Source organism: Fundulus heteroclitus, chromosome 8, assembly GCF_011125445.2.
Source record: "Fundulus heteroclitus isolate FHET01 chromosome 8, MU-UCD_Fhet_4.1, whole genome shotgun sequence".
Lineage (NCBI taxonomy): Eukaryota > Metazoa > Chordata > Actinopteri > Cyprinodontiformes > Fundulidae > Fundulus > Fundulus heteroclitus.
The window spans coordinates 2,333,656-2,352,934 of record NC_046368.1 but is presented as its reverse complement, the minus strand read 5'-3'; the positions used below and the strand labels follow the sequence as shown (position 1 = coordinate 2,352,934).

The 19,279-nt window shown below is 53.6% G+C and overlaps 1 protein-coding gene across 6 annotated transcripts in view; it reads left to right on the top strand.

Moving 5' to 3' along the window:
* Positions 1–19,279, top strand: part of myo5b (myosin VB) — a 47,800-nt gene that overhangs the window by 19,592 nt on the left and 8,929 nt on the right. For 2 of the 6 annotated variants that reach the window (XM_036139868.1, XM_036139872.1), the window contains exons 14-34: positions 1,748–1,831; positions 1,917–2,048; positions 2,118–2,215; positions 2,905–2,991; positions 3,073–3,184; positions 5,516–5,727; positions 5,801–5,957; positions 6,676–6,915; positions 8,777–9,013; positions 9,089–9,182; positions 9,288–9,418; positions 9,716–9,838; positions 9,920–10,054; positions 10,182–10,244; positions 16,736–16,975; positions 17,076–17,170; positions 17,526–17,603; positions 17,780–17,978; positions 18,057–18,150; positions 18,778–18,918; positions 19,094–19,245. In XM_036139868.1, the coding sequence (XP_035995761.1) occupies positions 1,748–1,831; positions 1,917–2,048; positions 2,118–2,215; positions 2,905–2,991; positions 3,073–3,184; positions 5,516–5,727; positions 5,801–5,957; positions 6,676–6,915; positions 8,777–9,013; positions 9,089–9,182; positions 9,288–9,418; positions 9,716–9,838; positions 9,920–10,054; positions 10,182–10,244; positions 16,736–16,975; positions 17,076–17,170; positions 17,526–17,603; positions 17,780–17,978; positions 18,057–18,150; positions 18,778–18,918; positions 19,094–19,245 (2,904 nt within the window). The remainder of the gene's footprint in view (positions 1–1,747; positions 1,832–1,916; positions 2,049–2,117; positions 2,216–2,904; positions 2,992–3,072; positions 3,185–5,515; positions 5,728–5,800; positions 5,958–6,675; positions 6,916–8,776; positions 9,014–9,088; positions 9,183–9,287; positions 9,419–9,715; positions 9,839–9,919; positions 10,055–10,181; positions 10,245–16,735; positions 16,976–17,075; positions 17,171–17,525; positions 17,604–17,779; positions 17,979–18,056; positions 18,151–18,777; positions 18,919–19,093; positions 19,246–19,279) is intronic. The other 4 variants (XM_036139875.1, XM_036139869.1, XM_036139874.1 and 1 more) reach the window with 3 other exon arrangements.

Here is a 19,279-nt window from a genome sequence, read left to right as displayed (position 1 = left end):
CCGTACAGAAGGGTAAAAAACAGAATGTCAGGAACAGAATCAAAACAAAAAACATTTAAAAAATAAATAAAAATAAATAAATACCGAGGCTGGGACAGGGAAATTGATAATTAAAGAGAATAGGCGGTCTTAAACAGATGAGTTTTGAGTTGTGATTTAAAATTTTGAAGTGAGTCCGTGTTTCTAAGTAGGGGTGGTAGAGAGTTCCAGAGGCGGGGGGCAGAGCGGCTGAATGCTCTGCTCCCCATGGTGGTGAGACGGGCGGAAGGGACAGACAGGTGTAAAGCAGATGAGGATCTAAGAGCACGGGAGGGGGTGGGAATGTGCAGGAGGCCTGACAGATAAGGGGGGGCAAGGTGGTGAAGGGCCTTGAATGTCACCATGAGAATTTTATATTGAATGCGGAACTGCACGGGGAGCCAATGAAGCTGTCGGAGGACCGGGGTGATGTGGTGGATAGAGGGAGTTCTTGTTATGATGCGAGCAGCTGAGTTCTGGACCAGTTGTAGTTTATGGAGTGATTTCTGAGGAAGGCCAAAGAGGAGAGAGTTGCAGTAATCCAGTCGGGAGGTGACAAGGCTGTGCACAAGTATGGCAGCAGTGTGTGGGGTAAGGGAGGGACGGAGGCGGTTGATGTTTCTTAAGTGAAAGTAGGCAGACCGGGTAATGTTATTGATATGGGATTGAAAAGATAGGGTGCTATTGAGGATGACACCCAGACTCTTAACCTGGGGGGAGGGGGAGATGGAGGAACTGTCAATAACAAGTGGGAAACTGTCAGTTTTGGAAAGAGTTGATTTGGTGCCGATGAGGAGAACCTCAGTTTTACTACTGTTTAATTGAAGGAAGTTTTTGGTGAACCAGGCTTTTATTTCACAGATGCAATTTGTGAGGGAGGTGGGGGGAAGAGAGGACGATGGTTGTGTGGAGAGGTAGAGCTGGGTGTCATCAGCATAGCAATGGAATTGGATGTTAAATTTGCGGAAGATATTGCCAAGCGGAAGGAGGTAGATGATGAAGAGGAGGGGCCTGAGTACAGAGCCCTGGGGCACGCCTGAGGTGAGGGGGGAGGGGGTGGATTTGAGGGTCTTCAGTTGAATGTACTGAGTGCGGTCAGAGAAGTAGGAAATAAACCAGTCCAACGGAGTGTTAGTGATGCCAATGGAAGAAAGCCTTCTGAGGAGAGTGGTGTGACAGATGGTGTCAAAGGCTGCACTCAGGTCGAGGAGGATGAGGATGGTGAGAAGTCCAGAATCAGATGCCATGAGGAGGTCATTGGTGATTTTGATGAGTGCTGTTTCAGTGCTATGGAGTGGCCGGAAACCAGACTGAAATTCTTCATACAGGCTGTTGGCAGATAGGTGAGTATGGAGCTGGGAGGCAACTGTTTTTTCAAGAATTTTGGAAATGAAGGGTAAATTGGAGATAGGACGGAGGTTGTTGAAGTTGATCGGGTCGGCACCAGGTTTTACCATTATTACTCTTATTATTATTATTATTATTATTATAATTATTATTTATTATTATTATTATTATTATTATTATTACCATTATTATTATTACTCTTATTATTATTATTATTATTATTATCGTTATGATTGTTATTATTATTATTATTATTAATATTACCAGGGCCAGACATGGGGCCCTTTTACCACGTGTCTCCAGCAGGGGGCAGCGTGTGACTGCGGTCCTGAAGGTCCGGCTCAGAGCTCTGACCCAGTTTCTGATTGGCTGACTCCTGCAGGTGGAGTACCAGTGCGAAGGCTTCCTGGAGAAGAACAGAGACACCGTCTATGAGGAGCAGATCAACATCCTGAAGGCCAGCCAGGTAGGACCCAGAACCAGAGCCCGGTTCTGAGCCCGGTTCTGAGCCCGGTTCTGACCATAACCCTTGTTCTCCTGTCTCCTCCCAGTTCCCGCTGGTCGCTGATCTCTTCCAGGACAAAGACGGCGCCGCCTCCAAACCCTCCAAGGTGAACGTCCGGGCCCTGAAGACGGTCCCCAAAGTCCCCAACAAGGAGCACAGGAAGACCGTGGGCCACCAGGTGAGTTTGGTTCTGCAGAACCAGCCTCCCAGGCTCTGGTTCTGGTTCTGAGCTCTGGTTCTGTTTCAGTTCCGCTCGTCGCTGCACCTCCTGATGGACACCCTGAACGCCACCACGCCTCACTACGTGCGCTGCATCAAGCCCAACGACTTCAAGGAGGCCTTCTCGTGAGTCCGTTTCCTCTCCAGAACCAGGAGCATGGTTCTGTTCAGATCCAGAACCAGGAGCATGGTTCTGTTCAGATCCTGCCCTGCGATCATGTGTTTAGGTACCGGTACCAGCCGGTTCCTCCATGCTGCAGATGTCAGGGGGTCCAACAGAACCCAGAACTTTACAGCAGAACCTTTGAGTTCCTGAGGCTCAGACTGGACTCATCTGTCTGAGAAATGTTCAGAACCAAGTCCAGAAATGTTCAGAACCAAGTCCAGAACCTCAGGAATAATGGTTCTGGACTTCCAGAGGTTCTGAACTGAGAGGTTCTGGACTCTGAGGTTCTGGTCATCCAGCGGTTCTGAACTGAGAGGTTCTGGACTGAGAGGTTCTGGACTCTGAGGTCCTGGTCATCCAGCGGTTCTGGTCATCCAGCGGTTCTGGTCATCCAGCGGTTAAGCAGCTCTGCGGTTCTGGCCCGGTCCGCCTCTGCAGCAGATAAACATGCAGGAATGCGCTCTGTGCGTCAGAACAAATCTAATTTGGGTCACATGTTCTGGTCGGGCAGAACCCTCAGCAGTCGCTCGGCTGGTTGCAGCTGCTGCAGTTTGTCCTGATGTCCAACAAGAGGATGAGGTGAACCTAAAGTTCTGACCCGGCCCGGCACTGACCAGGCGGTTCTGTTAACCCGTTTCTGTCTCTGCAGGTTCGACTCGCGGCGGGCCGTGCAGCAGCTCCGGGCCTGCGGGGTTCTGGAGACCATCCGGATCAGCGCCGCCGGCTATCCGTCCAGGTGAGGAACCTCGATGGTTCTGGTTCCGTAGAGGTCCAACCGGGTCTGCTGGGAGCCGTGGGTAACCCGCTGTGTGTGCAGGTGGACCTACCCAGACTTCTTCAGCCGGTACCGGGTTCTGATGAAGAAGTCCGACTTCACGTCAGCAGATAAGAAGCAGGTGTGCAGGAACCTGCTGGAGACGCTGGTAAAGGTGAGGAGCAGCTGGTTCTGATCCGTCTGGACCGGACCGGACCGCAGGGAGCTAAGAGTGAAATGAAGGGTTTTGTCCTTTAATGTCAGATAAATAAGGTCCAGTGGGATCAGTTATTTTAACCCTAAAAACTAAAATAAATCTAATAACTAATAACTAGATCAGTTATTTTAACCCTAAAAACTAAAATAAATCTAATAAATAATAACTAGATCAGTTATTTTAACCCTAAAAACTAAAATAAATCTAATAACTAATAACTAGATCAGTTATTTTAACCCTAAAAACTAAAATAAATCTAATAAATAATAACTAGATCAGTTATTTTAACCCTAAAAACTAAAATAAATCTAATAACTAATAACTAGATCAGTTATTTTAACCCTAAAAACTAAAATAAATCTAATAACTAATAAGTAGATCAGTTATTTTAACCCTAAAAACTAAAATAAATCTAATAACTAATAACTAGATCAGTTATTTTAGCCCTAAAAACTAAAATAAATCTAATAAATAATAACTAGATCAGTTATTTTAACCCTAAAAACTAAAATAAATCTAATAACTAATAAGTAGATCAGTTATTTTAACCCTAAAAACTAAAATAAATCTAATAACTAATAAGTAGATCAGTTATTTTAGCCCTAAAAACTAAAACCCTGAACTAAGGAGTTGATCCTGTTTTAGGGCAGAAATCTTTTTCATTAAACTGATCAGATCAAAGAGTTTTAGTTTCCTGTTTGCAGTGTGGGACACAGAGAGAGAGTACCTGTGTTCTAAACAGTCCAGAACCCAGGAACCAGAACCCAGGAACCAGAACCCAGGAACCAGAACCCAGGAACCAGAACCCAGGAACAGCAGAACTGAGAACAAACTGATCAGGACAGAGAAGTTTGTCTCATTTTGACTGAATCCTTAATTTAAAGGTTAAATTAGCAGCTATAAAAACATCAATAAAACAATAAAACTATAAAACCAGAACAATAAAACTATCAAACTAGAACTATAATCCAGTCCACCACTAAGTTCTTCTGAAGACCAGGACCAAACAGCAGAGCCTCCAGACGGGTCTTCTGTTCTGAGTGTGACGAGATCTTCAGGTCCTGGAGGAGGACGGAGGACGTCTCCTGGTCCATTCTTGGTTCTATTCTTGGTTCTATTCTTGGTTCTATTCTCGGTTCTATTCTTGGTTCTATTCTTGGTTTCATTCTTGGTTCTATTCTCGGTTCTATTCTTGGTTCTATTCTTGGTTCTATTCTTGGTTCTATTCTTGGTTCTATTCTTGGTTCCATTCTTGGTTCTCAGCAGATTTTCTAAGCACCGTCATGGCTGAGGCTGAGATGTTTGTAGGAGTTAACTCAGCGGCCTCAGTCTGCCTTTCATTACAAATGTGCGTAAAACATGGATGATATTCTGCTAATTTCCATAAAACACATTTTCACAGTAGCAGTGTTTCCATTAAAGAGATGCAATTAAAATTAAACGTATTAATATACGTTAATATGTTAATACTCAGTACCTCGTCCATGAGGGAGAACTGTTTCAAATTAATTTGGTCTTTTCCAGCGCCGCCATTTTTGCTGAGCTTTCTCTTCTCCACCAGCTTTTCCATTTTTAACGTAAGATTTACCGCCGCGGTGTGGAGCCACTTCCTGTTATTAATCTGATAAATTCTCTCCTTTCTGCTGTTATTAATCTGATAAATCATAAGACTGCGTCACAAACTAAATGTAAAAATGACTTCCTGTCTTCTTCGTCTGTTCCAGCCGTGGTAACGATTCGTGTGACGCGTAAAAACTGTAAATATTCCAATTTGTATTTTAGGAGGATTTTTTAAATTGCGTGTTTCCATTAAACAAATTAATTTTCATAATTATAATTTGTTGGTGAATGGAAACGCGTTGAGTGACACCTTCTGGAAAATAACCCGGACATCGATGAGGACGGCACGCAGACGGACACCCAGCAGCACATTAGACAGTTACCTGACTGGACCGGTTCTGGTTCTGGTTCTGGACTGTGGGAGGAAGACCAGGACAGAAACCATACATGCACAGGGAGAACATGCAGAAACACCCCAGCTGCAGGTTCAGGTTGAAGGAACCTTGAGATTAAATGAGAAGCTCAGAGGTTCTGGTTGTTCTCATCATCGTGTTCTTCACTCGCTGGGGAACCAAAGAACCTTCATCAGAACCGCTGAATACTAGAACCGGACCGGGGGCATGGCGGTGGACAGCTTCTCACGTTCCTCGCCTGGTTCTCCTCAGCGACGCGGAACCTGAAGGTTGGGTTCCCGGTTCTGCGGGCTGACGTGTTCTCTTCTCCCACCAGGAACCCGACATGTTCCAGTTTGGGAAGACCAAGATCTTCTTCCGGGCCGGACAGGTGGCGTACCTGGAGAAGCTGCGGACCGACCGGTTCCGCTCGGCCTGCATCAAGATCCAGAAGACGGTGCGGGGCTGGCTGCAGCGGATCCGGTACCGCAAGATCCGCGCCGCCGCCGTCGGCCTGCAGCGATACGGCCGAGGATACCTGGCCCGCAGGTGAGCCGCGCTCCTCGGCCTCTGATTGGTCCCCGCGGGTTCTGGTGTTACAGAACCTTCTGGTGTCGTTCAGGTACGCCGAGCTGCTGCGTCAGAACCGAGCCGCCCTCATCTGTCAGAAGCAGTACCGCATGGTCCGAGAACGGAGGCGGTACCTGAGGACCAGACGGGCCGTGGTCACCATCCAGGCCTTCACCCGAGGAATGTTCACCCGCCGGATCTACTGGGAGGTACAGAACCGGCGCCGCAGCCGGGCCGAGCCGAGCGGTTCTGGTCCGGCACGCTGACGTTATTCAGCTCTGATCAGAGGATGATATGACCCAGCAGATGTTCTGTAGAACAGATCGGATCAGAACTTCAGGTAGTGGAGCTCTGCAGACGCTCTGGTCACGGTTCCTCAGGCTGAGGTCCAGGTTCTGCCTCCAGGCCCGGTTAGAAGCTGCGTTTCTCCTGAGAGGTCAGATGTTCTCCGGGACGTCGGGCGAGGTCTAAGTTAATGCAGGACGGGCTGAATGATCCGGGTTCTTCTGCTTGAAGCTTGGTCAGACCGTGAGCTGCCGGACCTCTTGGTTCTGGTTCTGGAGGGGATGAACCTGGACCAGCCTGGTTAGTTTTTTGGGGGAGTAGAAAACCGTCAGTGAGGACTACCGGACCGGGCCGCAACAGAACCGGTGCGTCCCAGTGGGAGAACGCTGACTTTTATTCTGAAAGGTTCACTTCCTCTCTGGGTTTGTGTCATTCAGGCTTTTATTGTGTAGATCCCCCCCCCCCCCCCACCATGATAGTGTTCCAGACTGAGGTCAGAGACTCTTATTTTGAAGGGCAGCTGTGGTCCAGGAACCTAAATGGTTCTTTGCAGCTTTTATTTTGAAGGTCCAGGTTTGAACCGCCGTTCTGCTCCAGCTGCTCCAGGCTGACCTCTGACCTTTGGCTCTGGTTCCTCTGCAGTTCCTGCTGCACCACAAGGCCATGGTGATCCAGAAGCACGTGCGCGGCTGGCTGCAGCGGACCCGGTACCGGCGGCAGCGCGACGCCGCCGTCACCATCCAGTGCGCCTTCAGGAGGACGCAGGCCAAGCGGCAGCTGAAGCAGCTGAAGATCGAGGCGCGGTCCGCAGAACATCTGAAGAACCTCAACACGGGCATGGAGAACAAGATCGTGCAGCTGCAGAGGAAGATGGACGAGCAGGTAGGCCACGCCCTCAGGTTCTGGTTCTGCTGGTTCTGACCCGCTGGTTCTGACCTGCCGGTTTTGACCCGCTGGTTCCGACCCTCTGGTTCCGAACCGCCGGTTCTGACCCGCTGGTTCCGACCCGCCGGTTCCGACCCGCTGGTTCCGACCAGCCGGTTCTGACCCACCGGTTCTGACCCGCCGGTTCCGACCTGCTGGTTCTGACCCGCTGGTTCCGAACTGCCGGTTCTGACCCGCCGGTTCTGACCCGCCGGTTCCGACCAGCCGGTTCTGACCCACCGGTTCTGACCCTCTGGTTCCGACCCGCTGGTTCTGACCCGCTGGTTCCGAACTGCCGGTTCTGACCAGCTGGTTCCGACTCGCTGGTTCTGACCCGCTGGTTCTGACCCACTGGTTCTGACCCGCCGGTTCCGACCCACCGGTTCTGACCCGCCGGTTCCGACCCGCTGGTTCCGACCCACCGGTTCTGACCCGCCGGTTCCGACCCGCTGGTTCTGACCCGCCGGTTCTGACCCGCTGGTTCCGACCCGCCGGTTCTGACCCACTGGTTCTGACCCTCTGGTTCCGACCCGCCGGTTCTGACCCGCCGGTTCTGACCAACTGGTTCTGACCCGCTGGTTCCGACCCGCCGGTTCTGACCCGCTGGTTCCGACCAGCCGGTTCTGACCCACCGGTTCTGACCCGGCGGTTCCGACCTGCTGGTTCTGACCCGCTGGTTCCGAACAGCCGGTTCTGACCCGCCGGTTCTGACCCGCCGGTTCCGACCAGCCGGTTCTGACCCACCGGTTCTGACCCGCCGGTTCCGACCCGCTGGTTCTGACCCGCTGGTTCCGAACTGCCGGTTCTGACCAGCTGGTTCCGACTCGCTGGTTCTGACCCGCTGGTTCTGACCCACTGGTTCTGACCCGCCGGTTCCGACCCGCCGGTTCCGACCCACCGGTTCTGACCCGCCGGTTCCGACCCGCTGGTTCTGACCCGCCGGTTCTGACCCGCTGGTTCCGACCCGCCGGTTCTGACCCACTGGTTCTGACCCTCTGGTTCCGACCCGCCGGTCCTGACCCGCTGGTTCTGACCAACTGGTTCTGACCCGCTGGTTCCGACCCGCCGGTTCTGACCCGCTGGTTCTGACCAACTGGTTCCGACCCGCCGGTTCTGACCCGCCGGTTCCGACCCGCTGGTTCTGACCCGCCGGTTCTGACCCGCTGGTTCCGACCCGCCGGTTCTGACCCACTGGTTCTGACCCTCTGGTTCCGACCCGCCGGTCCTGACCCGCTGGTTCTGACCAACTGGTTCTGACCCGCTGGTTCCGACCCGCCGGTTCTGACCCGCTGGTTCTGACCAACTGGTTCCGACCCGCCGGTTCCGACCCGCCGGTTCCGACCCGCCGGTTCTGACCCGCCGGTTCCGACCCGCCGGTTCCGACCCGCCGGTTCCGACCCGCTGGTTCTGACCCGCCGGTTCTGCCCCGCCGGTTCTGACCCGCTGGTTCTGAGCCGCCGATTCCGACCTGCTGGTTCCGAACCGCTGGTTCTGAGCCGCTGGTTCTGACCCGCCGGTTCCGACCCACTGGTTCCGACCCGCTGGTTCCGACCCGCTGGTTCTGACCCGCCGGTTCTGACCCGCCGGTTCTGACCCGCCGGTTCTGACCCGCTGGTTCTGAGCCGGCGATTCCGACCTGCTGGTTCCGAACCGCTGGTTCTGAGCCGCTGGTTCCGACCCGCCGGTTCCGACCCACTGGTTCCGACCCGCTGGTTCCGACCCGCTGGTTCTGACCCGCCGGTTCTGACCCGCCGGTTCTGACCCGCTGGTTCCGATCCGCTGGTTCCGACCCGCCGGTTCTGACCCGCTCTCCCTCCAGTCCAAGGAGTACCGAAGCCAGAACGAGCAGCTGCTGAGCACCAACAGCGCCCTGGGCTCGGAGGTGGCCAAGCTGCAGAAGGAGCTGCAGGTGATGCGGAGCCACAAGCCTGACGGAGGCCAGGTGGTGGCGCTGCAGCAGGAGGTGGAGGCGCTGCAGGAGGCGCTGCAGGAGGCGCAGGCCCAGAGGAAGAGGATGGAGGAGGAGCACGGCAGCGAGAAGCTGAGCCTCGCCCAGGTCAGCACACTCTGCGGGTTCTGCTCTGAGCCCGGTTCTGCCGGGCCCAGGGTCTGAGGTTCTGTTGTTCTGCAGAGGGTGGAGGAGCTGGAGAAGGAGAACGCGGTTCTGAAGACGGAGAAGGACGAGCTGAACCGCCGGATCCAGCAGCAGGCCAAGAACTCCGCAGGTGGGTCCGGGCCGCAGCAGAACCGGCAGGCGGTTCCGTCCGATCCGGGCCGCGGGGTAACCGGGTCCAGGTTCTCCTCCTGAAGCGGTTCTGTTTGTGTTTCAGAGGAGGCGAGCAGCGCCTCGCTGCAGACCGAGCTGGACCAGGAGCGGGAACGGTACCAGAACCTCCTGAAGGAGTTCTCCAGGCTGGAGCAGCGCTACGACAACCTGAAGGAGGAGATGTCTCTGAACAAGGTGAGCCGGGCCTCGGGCCCGCAGAACCGCCCTGTGGAGAACCCGGACGGCCGAGCAGAATCTGAGGCTCGGCTCTGAGACCCGGTTCCTGCCAGGGAACCGGGTCTCAGAGCCGAGCCCGGCCCGTTCACAGGAACCGGGTCGGCTCCTTTCGGTCTGGTGTTGTGGACCTTCTCATGTTCTCCGTGTCGGTTCTGGTACTGAGCGTTTGGACTTTAGCTGGTTGTGCGGTCCTGGGGGCCTACAGCCGGACAGAACCGAGGTTCTGAGCTCTCAGCCTGGTTCTGTTTCTGCCAGCAGTTCCACCCGGGTCACCACCGGAACCCGTCCAACCAGAGCAGCCTGGAGTCGGACTCCAACTACCCGTCTGTGTCCACCTCTGAGGTGGGAGACACCGAGGACTCCATCCAGCAGGTGGACGTGAGTGGGGGGGCGGTTCTGCTTTGTGTGGGGGTGGGTTCTGCTGCGGGTTCTGAGTTCTGCGGCGCTGCTGGGTTGCAGGAGATGGGCCTGGAGAAGGCGGCCATGGACATCAGTCTGTTCATGAAGCTGCAGAAACGGGTCAGAGAGCTGGAGACGGAGAGGAAGAGGCTGCAGCTCAACCTGGACAAGATGGAGGAGCTGGCCAAGCGCAAGGTCAGAACCACCTGCCGGTCTGGACTGGACCTGGTACTGGGCCCGGTGCCGGACCCGGTGCTGGATCCGGTGCTGGACCCGGTACTAGACCCGGTCTCACAGTGATCCTCATTCTCTCTCCCTGAAGGGTTCTGACGCCAGGAGAACGTCTGACGTGGAGAACGCGGATCTGGCCTACAACAACCTGAAGGTACCTGAGCTGGTTCTGGTCGGGGACAACGGGTCGCTGTCAGGAACGGACCGGTACCGCCTGAGCTTCAGGACAGTTGATCTAGTTTCCTTCAGACTAACGAGGCAGAAGGTCAGAGAGATAGATAGTCAGAGAGTCCTTTAGTTCTGAGGAGTTCTGGTCCAGCTCGGTCCGAGCAGAGACAGAAAGTTCTGCTTCAGAAACGAGCGTCTGGAGACATCCTGACCCAGCAGACATGTAGAGGAGAGGAAGTTGCTGCAACAAGTTGCCTTTTAGCAGCAACTTTAAGGCTTTACTCAGTAAACGTGAGACGCTCAGATCTTTAATTTCCTCCAGAACACCTCTGGTTCCTCCTGGATCATTTTAGTTTCCTCTGCATTAGGAACACGTTCCACTTAAAAATCAGCAGCAGATGCTTCCTGTTCCCCGGTAGCAGTGGATCCAGTCATCTGCATAAAAATGCAAATCTGCATGGTTTACATTCTGTCCCATTCATTTATGTAAATGAAGAGCAGAGCAGGGCCTAATATGGAGCCCTGCGGCGCTCCTCATCATCAGAGTCCAACCAGGCAGCAGCTGTTCCTAAAAACTAACTAAAAACTAAAAACTAATGCTTCATTAATATTAACCACCTTCAACCAGCTATCATGGTTCTATGATGAGATAATATTGATACAAATCAGATTTTCCTGCACCTGATGGTCTGATGTCGGCTGATAATTAGTTAAAATTGCCGAGTCACCACTTTAACAGTAAGGTGGCAGCCCCTCCCTGGGCTGCCACCTTACCGTGGTGGAGGGGTTTGAGTGTCCCAATGATCCTAGGAGCTATGCTATCAGGGGCTTTATGCCCCTAGTAGGGTCACCCAAGGCAGACAGGTCCTAGGTGAGGGACCAGACAAAGCGCAGCCCAAAAAGCCCCTTATGATGAGTACGATTATTGGACCTCGTGTTCCCTCGCCGGGACGCGGGTCACCGGGGCCCCACTCTAGAGCCAGGCCTGGAGGTGGGGCACGTTGGTGAGCGTCTGGTGGCCGGGCTTTTGCCCATGGAGCCCGGCCGGGCTCAGCCCAAAGAGGCGACATGTGTCCCCCTTCTGACGGGCTCACCACCTGTCGGAGGGGCCAAAGGGGTCGGGTGCGTTGTGCAATGGTGGGCAGTAGAGGGCAGGGACCTTGGCGTTCCGATCCTCGGCTGCAGAAGCTGGCTCTTGGGACGTGGAATGTCACCTCTCTGGTGGGGAAGGACCCTGAGCTTGTGTGCGAGGTTGAGAGGTTCCGACTAGAGATAGTCGGACTCACCTCGACGCACCGCTCTGGCTCTGAAACCAGTCTCCTTGAGAGGGGCTGGACATTCTTCCACTCTGGAGTTGCCCATGGTGAGAGGCGCCGAGCTGGGGTGGGCATACTTGTTGCCCCTCATCTCGGTGTCTATACGTTGGGGTTCTCCCCGGTGAACGAGAGGGTGGCCTCCCTCCGCATTCGTGTGGGGGGACGGGTTCTGACTGTTGTTTGTGCTTATGCGCCAAACAGCAGTTCAGATTACCCACCCTTTTTGGAGTCCTTGGAAGGGGTACTGGAGAGTGCCCCTCCTGGGGACTCCCTCGTTTTGCTGGGGGACTTCAACGCTCATGTGGGCAATGACAGTGGGACCTGGAAGGGCGTGGTTGGGAGGAATGGCCCACCTGACCTGAACTTGAGTGGTGTTCTGTTGTTGGACTTCTGTGCTCGTCATGGATTGTCCATCACAAACTCTTGGCATATGTGCTCTTGGCACCAGGACACCCTAGGTCGCAGTTCAATGATCGACTTTGTTGTCGTTTCATCTGACCTGCAGCCGCATGTCCTGGACACTCGGGTGAAGAGAGGGGCGGAGCTCTCCACCGACCACTACCTGGTGGTGAGCTGGCTCCGATGGTGGGGGAGGAAGCCGGTCCGACCGGGCAGGCCCAAACGTATTGTGAGGGTTTGCTGGGAACGTCTGGCAGAGTCCCCTGTGAGGCGGAGCTTTCACTCCCACCTCCTGAAATTCGCAGTGTTGCTTCCTGTTAGTATTTTTGATGGTACGGTACGCACCAAGAGGCAGGCGCCTTGTAAAATTTCTTTAGAGATTTTTCAGCAGTGCCTCCTCATTGCACATGCATGGGCAGGGCCTATTACTATTCACCTCTAAACGGACTCTTTATTAAACTTCTTAAATTATTCTTCCGTCACGATTAATGCAGCCCGAACCATAGCGTACACCCCCACAATATAGTTATCAAAACGTGCGGCTCGATCACGAGATGTGTGCTACTACTTTTATTGAGGTTTCAAGTTACCATGGCAACATAATTAACGTAAAACCACCCCCAAAAAATCCCATAGGAATGAATGGCGTCGGGTAGAGAGAAAGCCTAAAAAAAGCCTCCAAATGACCAATTTCAATGGTGTACTGTGTCGTCATGCTTTCACCCACGAACACCGTTTAACTTCCAGTTTGTAGATATATCTGTGACCTACTCAGAAATGAAAACGGGATGTGGATATCTTTTATCGTCTCTTCACAGTTACTCCTCAAAGCTCATGTCCAAAAATCAGCGAAATCATCGTTTACAATGAAAGTCAATGACAGAATTCTCCAACCGCCAGAGTGGCCCACTCTAGCTTTTTTAAAGATTTCAAAACTCCGAACAACTTGACCTTACTTGCTCAATTTTCACTCTACGTAGACAAATTATACATCAAAACGTAGGTATTTTTGTCAGGATTCGGAAATATAACCCTCATTGGTGTGGCATTTATAGATTTTTCGCAAATCACCTCAGACTGACACAAACCCGAAACCTCCCCCATTCATTTCCTATGGAGCGGTTTTGAAAAATGACGTCTAAAAATCCAAAACATCACATGTTTTCGCATCGTCGCTACTCCTAAACCGTTTTATGTACAGACATGAGACTTTCACACATGAATGTCCCAACCCTTCTGGCACTCACAAAAAAGGAATTTTGTGGATAACTGTTACGGTTTTTCCGCAGGAACAATTTGTTCGGGAGTAGCGACTGTGCAAAATCCTAAAAACGCTTTGGAGCTTCATTTTCCCACATCAACCACTTTTTTACATCGTCGCTGTGCCTACACCGATTCTTGTACAAACATAAAAATGAGCACCATAGTCCTCAAAAGCCTGCTGTTACTTACGGTGAAAGAATTATTTTGATATCTCTTATACTTTTTGAGCTACAGCGATTTGTTTGGGACCGTTTTAAGAGGATTTCTGAAATTCCATAAAAATCCCCCTTATATCATAATTTTTTACGCCTTTATTAAACTTTTTCCAGCAAAAAACGATAGCTTGTCTTCTTCCCCTATCCGTTACGAACTAAACGCAGAAAAAAATTACGTCTCTACCATTTACGGATAAGGAGATATGGAGCGTTGTTTGAGGCAAAGTTCTCCATTATAATCCAATGAGGCAGAGTCTGACCAAAGTGTCTGCACTTCTGTAGACGGCCCGCTGCAGCTGTGTGAGTGAGTTTCCATGACGACAGAACTCTGAGGGCCAGAGGGAGAGGCTCCATTGAGATAGAATGGCAACTTTCGACGCTCACTGCAGTTGCTGTGATTAATGTAGAAATCTGAAATTCGCACAGTCACTTCCTCTTGACATTTTAAAAATTTCATGTGACTTTCAGCCATGTGTCACTTTTCTGTCGCATTTTGGATTTCACATGCTTTCCTATTGGGCCTTTGCTTCCAACAGGACCTGGCATGATAACCAGACATGACCCAATTGGCCAATACAGCACCACCCACCTGAGGGAAATGGCGCTACACACCATTTTGGTCAAATGTTGAGTTCTGGGCCCAGATGTGGTGAGGCTGAGTTGCTAAAGGAGGCCAATCTGACCCATGAACTTTGGTCACGTTTGGTGACATTAAGTATTGGCACCCCTTTTTGAGGCACTTCCCAGTACAGGATTTGGACCAAACTGACAGAGTATAATCACCCGGTGATACTGAACACAACCATGCTAGCGGCTAACGGTTAGCATTTTGCTAACCGGAAGTAGCTTTAGGAAGGTCCTATCAACTTCTGCTTAGCCAGGGTTCTTCTGCCTTTACAGACAGAGAGGGCCACAGCTGTCAGTGAGTCTACATGACAACGCTGCTACCCAGAGGCTCCTAGGAGGCCCATTGACTTAACATGGCACCTTTCAAGGGCCGCTGCGAGGGCAGTGGTGAGGGAAGCCGTCAAGCTGAAGAAGGAGTCCTACCGGGCTTTTTTGGCCTGTGGGACTCCGGAAGCAGCTGATGTGTACCGGCAGTCGAAGCGGCAGGCGGCTTTGCTGGTCGCCGAGGCAAAAACTCGGGCGTGGGAAGAGTGGGAGAGGCCATGGAGAAAGACTTCCGTACGGCTTCGAAGCGATTCTGGTCCACTATCTGGCGTCTTAGGAGGGGGAAGCAGTGCAGTACCAACACTGTTTACAGTGGGGGTGGTGTGCTGCGGACCTCGACTCGGGACGTTGTGTTTCGGTGGGCGGAATACTTCGAAGACCTCCTTAATCCCACCAACACGTCTTCCATTGTGGAAGCAGAGCCTAAGGACTCTGGGTCGGGTTCTCCCATCTCTGCTGCTGAGGTTGCCGAGGTTGTTAAAAAACTTCTCGGTGGCAAGGCCCCGGGGGTGGATGAGATTCGCCCTGAGTACCTTAAGCCTCTAGATGTTGAATCTGGGATTCCAGAGGATCCAGGACCTGAAAGGGTGTGTTTCTACTACAGAGGAATCACACTCTTAAGCCTCCCTGGTAAGGTCTATTCAGGGGTTCTGGAAAGGAGGGTCCATCGATAGTTGAATCTGGGATTCAGGAAGAGCAGTGTGGTTTTGGTCCTGGCCGTGGAACACTGGACCAGCTCTATACCCTCAGCAGGATTCTTGAGGGGGCATGGGAGTTTGCCCAACCAGTCTACATGTGCTTTGTGGATCTGGAGAAGGCATTCGACCGTGTCCCCCGAGGGATCATGTGGGGGGTACTCCGGGAGTATGGAATACCGGACCCTTTAATAAGGGCTGTCAGGTCTCTGTACGACCGGTGTCAGAGTCTGGTCCGCATTGCCGGCAGTAAGTCGGACTCTTTTCCGGTGAGAGTTGGACTCCGCCAAGGTTGCCCTTTGTCACCGATTCTGTTCATAACTTTTATGGACAGAATTTCTAGGCGCAGCCAAGGTGTTGAGGGGATCCGTTTTGGTGGCCTTAGGATTGCGTCTCTGCTATTCGCGGACGACGTGGTCCTATTGGCTTAATCAGGGCGTGATCTACAGCTCTCACTGGAGCGGTTCGCAGCCAAGTGCGAAGCGGCCGGGATGAAAATCAGTGCCTCCAAATCCGAGACCATGGTCTTGAACCGGAAAAGGGTAGAGTGCCTTCTCCGGGTTGGGGAGGATGTGCTGCCCCTAGTGGAGGAGTTCAAGTATCTTGGGGTCTTGTTCACGAATCAGGGGAGGATAGAGCGCGAGATCGACAGGCGGATTGGTGCAGCGTCTGCTGTGAAGTGGGCGCTGTACCGATCCGTTGTGGTGAAGAGAGAGCTGAGCCAAAAGGCGAAGCTCTCAATTTACCGGTCGATCTACGTTCCTACCCTCATCTATGGTCACGAGCTTTGGGTCGTGACCGAAAGAACGAGATCCCGGATACAAGCGGCTGAAATGAGTTTTCTCCGTAGTGTGTCTGGGCTCTCCCTTAGAGATAGGGTGAGGAGCTCAGTCATCCGGGGAGGACTCAGAGTAGAGCCGCTGCTCCTCCACGTCCAGAGGAGCCAGTTGAGGTGGCTTGGGCATCTGGTCAGGATGCCTCCTGGACGCCTCCCTGGTGAGGTGTTCCGGGCACGTCCCACCGGGAGGAGGCCCAGGGGAAGACCCAGGACACGCTGGAGGGACTATGTCTCCCGGCTGGGAACGCCTTGGGATTCCTCCTGAGGAGCTGGCCCCAGTGGCCGGGGAGAGGGACGTCTGGGCCTCCCTACCTGACAGCCTCTACTGAGGGTGAGACTTAGCTGTAGGCAGAGGAGCGCTTGTTTTAAACGCAGTCCAGTCGACTTCACCGACCCAAACCAGGTTCTGCTCACCCTGAGGAGGACCAGGGACTCTCTCTCTTTATTGACCATCAAACCGTCTCTGAAGAATCACCAAAGCCTCCTGCTATAATTCCAGCTTTAGATTCAGGTGTTTTGAATAAAGCTAAAGGTTGACCAGTTATCTTTCCTTTTTGTGACGCGTCAGTGGAGCAGAAGGGTCCAGGAGCTCCACCTGGCTGCTTCTACCTGGCTGTCTGCAGCCAGGTAGAAGCAGCCAGGAGCTCCACCTGGCTGCTTCTACCTGGCTGTCTGCAGCCAGGTAGAAGCAGCCAGGTGTGGCAGCGGATGTCAAGCAGCCGTCCTGAGCGCGCTGATGGTGTAGAAATACTCGGTTTAATGGCAGAACCGTCTGAACGTCTGTGGATGTTCCTCCGCAGAGGCAGGAGCTGGAATCAGAGAACAAGAAGCTGAAGAACGACCTGAACGACCTGAGGAAGACCATCGCTGAGCGCGCCACGCAGGACGGCGCCACCGGCGAGCTGCAGGACAGCTACAACCTGCTGCTCGGTCAGCTGAAGGCGGCCGGCGAGGAGCTGGACGCCCGCAAGGAGGAGGTTCTGATCCTGAGGACCCAGATCGTGAGCAGCGTGCAGCAGCAGGAGCAGAGCGTGCGCACGGTGAGGACGGCGCCGGTACCGGGTCACCATCCTGGTTCTAGATCTAGACGGTTCTGACAGGGACGACCCGCTTCACGCTCTCTCCTCTCCGTCTGAACAGGAAGGTGAGGCGGACGGCGGTCCGGATGGCGGCGCCGAGCCGGCGGACAAAGAGGAGGCGCTCAAAGCGTACCACGGCCTGAGCGAGTCCAAGAAGTAAGTACCGCTGGAGGCCAGAAGGTTCTGGTTCTGGGTTTACCAGCTTTGATCCGAAAGCTGAAGGTTCTGGTTCTGATCCAGTGGTTCTCATGTCTGAGGACCACTGGATCAGAACCACAGTTCTGGTTCTGATCCAGTGGTTCTGATGTCTGCGGACCATGGCCGCAGTAGAAAGTAGAGCAGCTCAGGAATCACTGAGTTCTGGTGTTACGGGTCAGAACAGCGGCCCGGTCCGGTCCAGAGACCCTGCTGCTGCAGCGGTTCCTCCGCAGGTTCTCTGGTCCTGATGCTCCTCATGAAGAACGTCTCTCTCTGTCTCTGTGTCCCTCTGCTGCGGCGCCGCCCGACCCAGTGGGCTGCAGGACTGGGCCCGGCTGAACGAGGACGGCGAGCTGGGTCTGGCCTACCAGGGTCTGAAACGAGTGTCCAGGTCTCTGATAGCTGCTCCCTCTGAGCCCTAGACTCCCTGTGACTGTGCAGAACCTCTGGTTCTGGTTCTGGTGTCATCCGTGGGATGAAACCACCCAGAACCTGAGTAGGTCCAGTTAGCCTGAGTGTGTCTTGCTGATGGAGCCTGCTGGTGTCTAACGTGTGATGGTCCACCAGGCTGCTGGAGGCCCAGCTGCAGAACCAGGCCCGGCGGCACCGGGACGAGCTGGAGGCGCTGAACACGCAGATCGAGCTGCTGAAGGACGACCTGGAGAAGAAGCAGGAGCACCTGAACAACATCTCCTCCCTGTCCCCAGAGGCCAGGGTGGAGTACACCGTCCAGCAGGAGCTCAACCGGCTCTCCAACGAAAACCTGGTGAGGAACCGCTGCAGGTTCTACAGACGCTTCACAGGTCCAGGTTCTCCACCCTGACCGGTTCCTTTCTGCTCGCAGAACCTCAAGGAGCTGCTGGAGAAACTGGAGAAGAACGAGAGGAAGCTGAAGAAGCAGCTGAGGATCTACATGAAGAAGGTCCAGGAGCTGGAAGGTAGGAGGACCGCCCAGACTCTGGTGGTCCATTATCCTCTGGAGGTCCTGGATCCTCTGGAGGTCCTGGATCCTCTGGAGGTCCATGTTCCTCTGGAGGTCCTGGATCCTCTGGAGGTCCACGTTCCTCTGGAGGTCCTGGATCATCTGGAGGTCCACGTTCCTCTGGAGGTCCACGTTCCTCTGGAGGTCCTGGATCCTCTGGAGGTCCTGGATCCTCTGGAGGTCCATGTTCCTCTGGAGGTCCACGTTGCTCTGGAGGTCCACGTTTATCTGGAGGTCCACGTTCCTCTGGAGGTCCACGTTCCTCTGGAGGTCCATGTTCCTCTGGAGGTCCACGTTCCTCTGGAGGTCCATGAGCTCTTCTAGTCTCCATCAGGCCCAGAGACGGTCCGATGTTCTCATGCGGACCTCTCATGGTCCGGTTCCCAGACGGAGGTCTCCAGAGGTCCTCAGGTCTTTCTTTACCGGTGGTTTCTCTCCAACACGTTGGTTCTGGTTCTGCTTCTTTCTGGGTTTAACAAAGTGGCCCAGAATCTTCGTTCCTCTTCATCTCCAGCAGGTCTGGATGTAAATGATGTATGCGGGTCTCCTCCTTACTGTGGTTCTGGTTCTGGTTCTGTTCCAGCTTCCCTGGCTGCGACCCAGAACCGGACCAAACACGAGCTGACCCGGCAGGTGACGCTGCAGAGGAAGGAGAAGGACTTTGAGGGGATGCTGGAGTACGTGAAGGAGGACGAGGCCCGGCTCATCAAGACCCTCATCACAGGTGGGCCCTCACTGGACCTCCTGGTTCTGACCCACAGCCGCCACCATCAGCTGGGCTTTACACGTTTGGTCCTCAGAACCAAACTGGACCTGGCTGCTGGCTAAAGGCTGAGGGTCCAGAACCCTGTAGCTTTGGGCCTGTTCTGAGTTCTAACCCGGCGCTGTTCTCGCCGCAGACATCCGACCCGGTTCTGTGTCGGCCACCGTCCCCTGCCTGCCCGCCTACATCCTCTTCATGTGCATCCGCCACGCCGACTACGTCAACGACGACCAGAAGGTGGTGTCGCTGCTCACCTCCACCATCAACGCCATCAAGAAGGTCCTCAAGGTCTGTGCCGCACACACTCAGCCGGTCCGTTCAG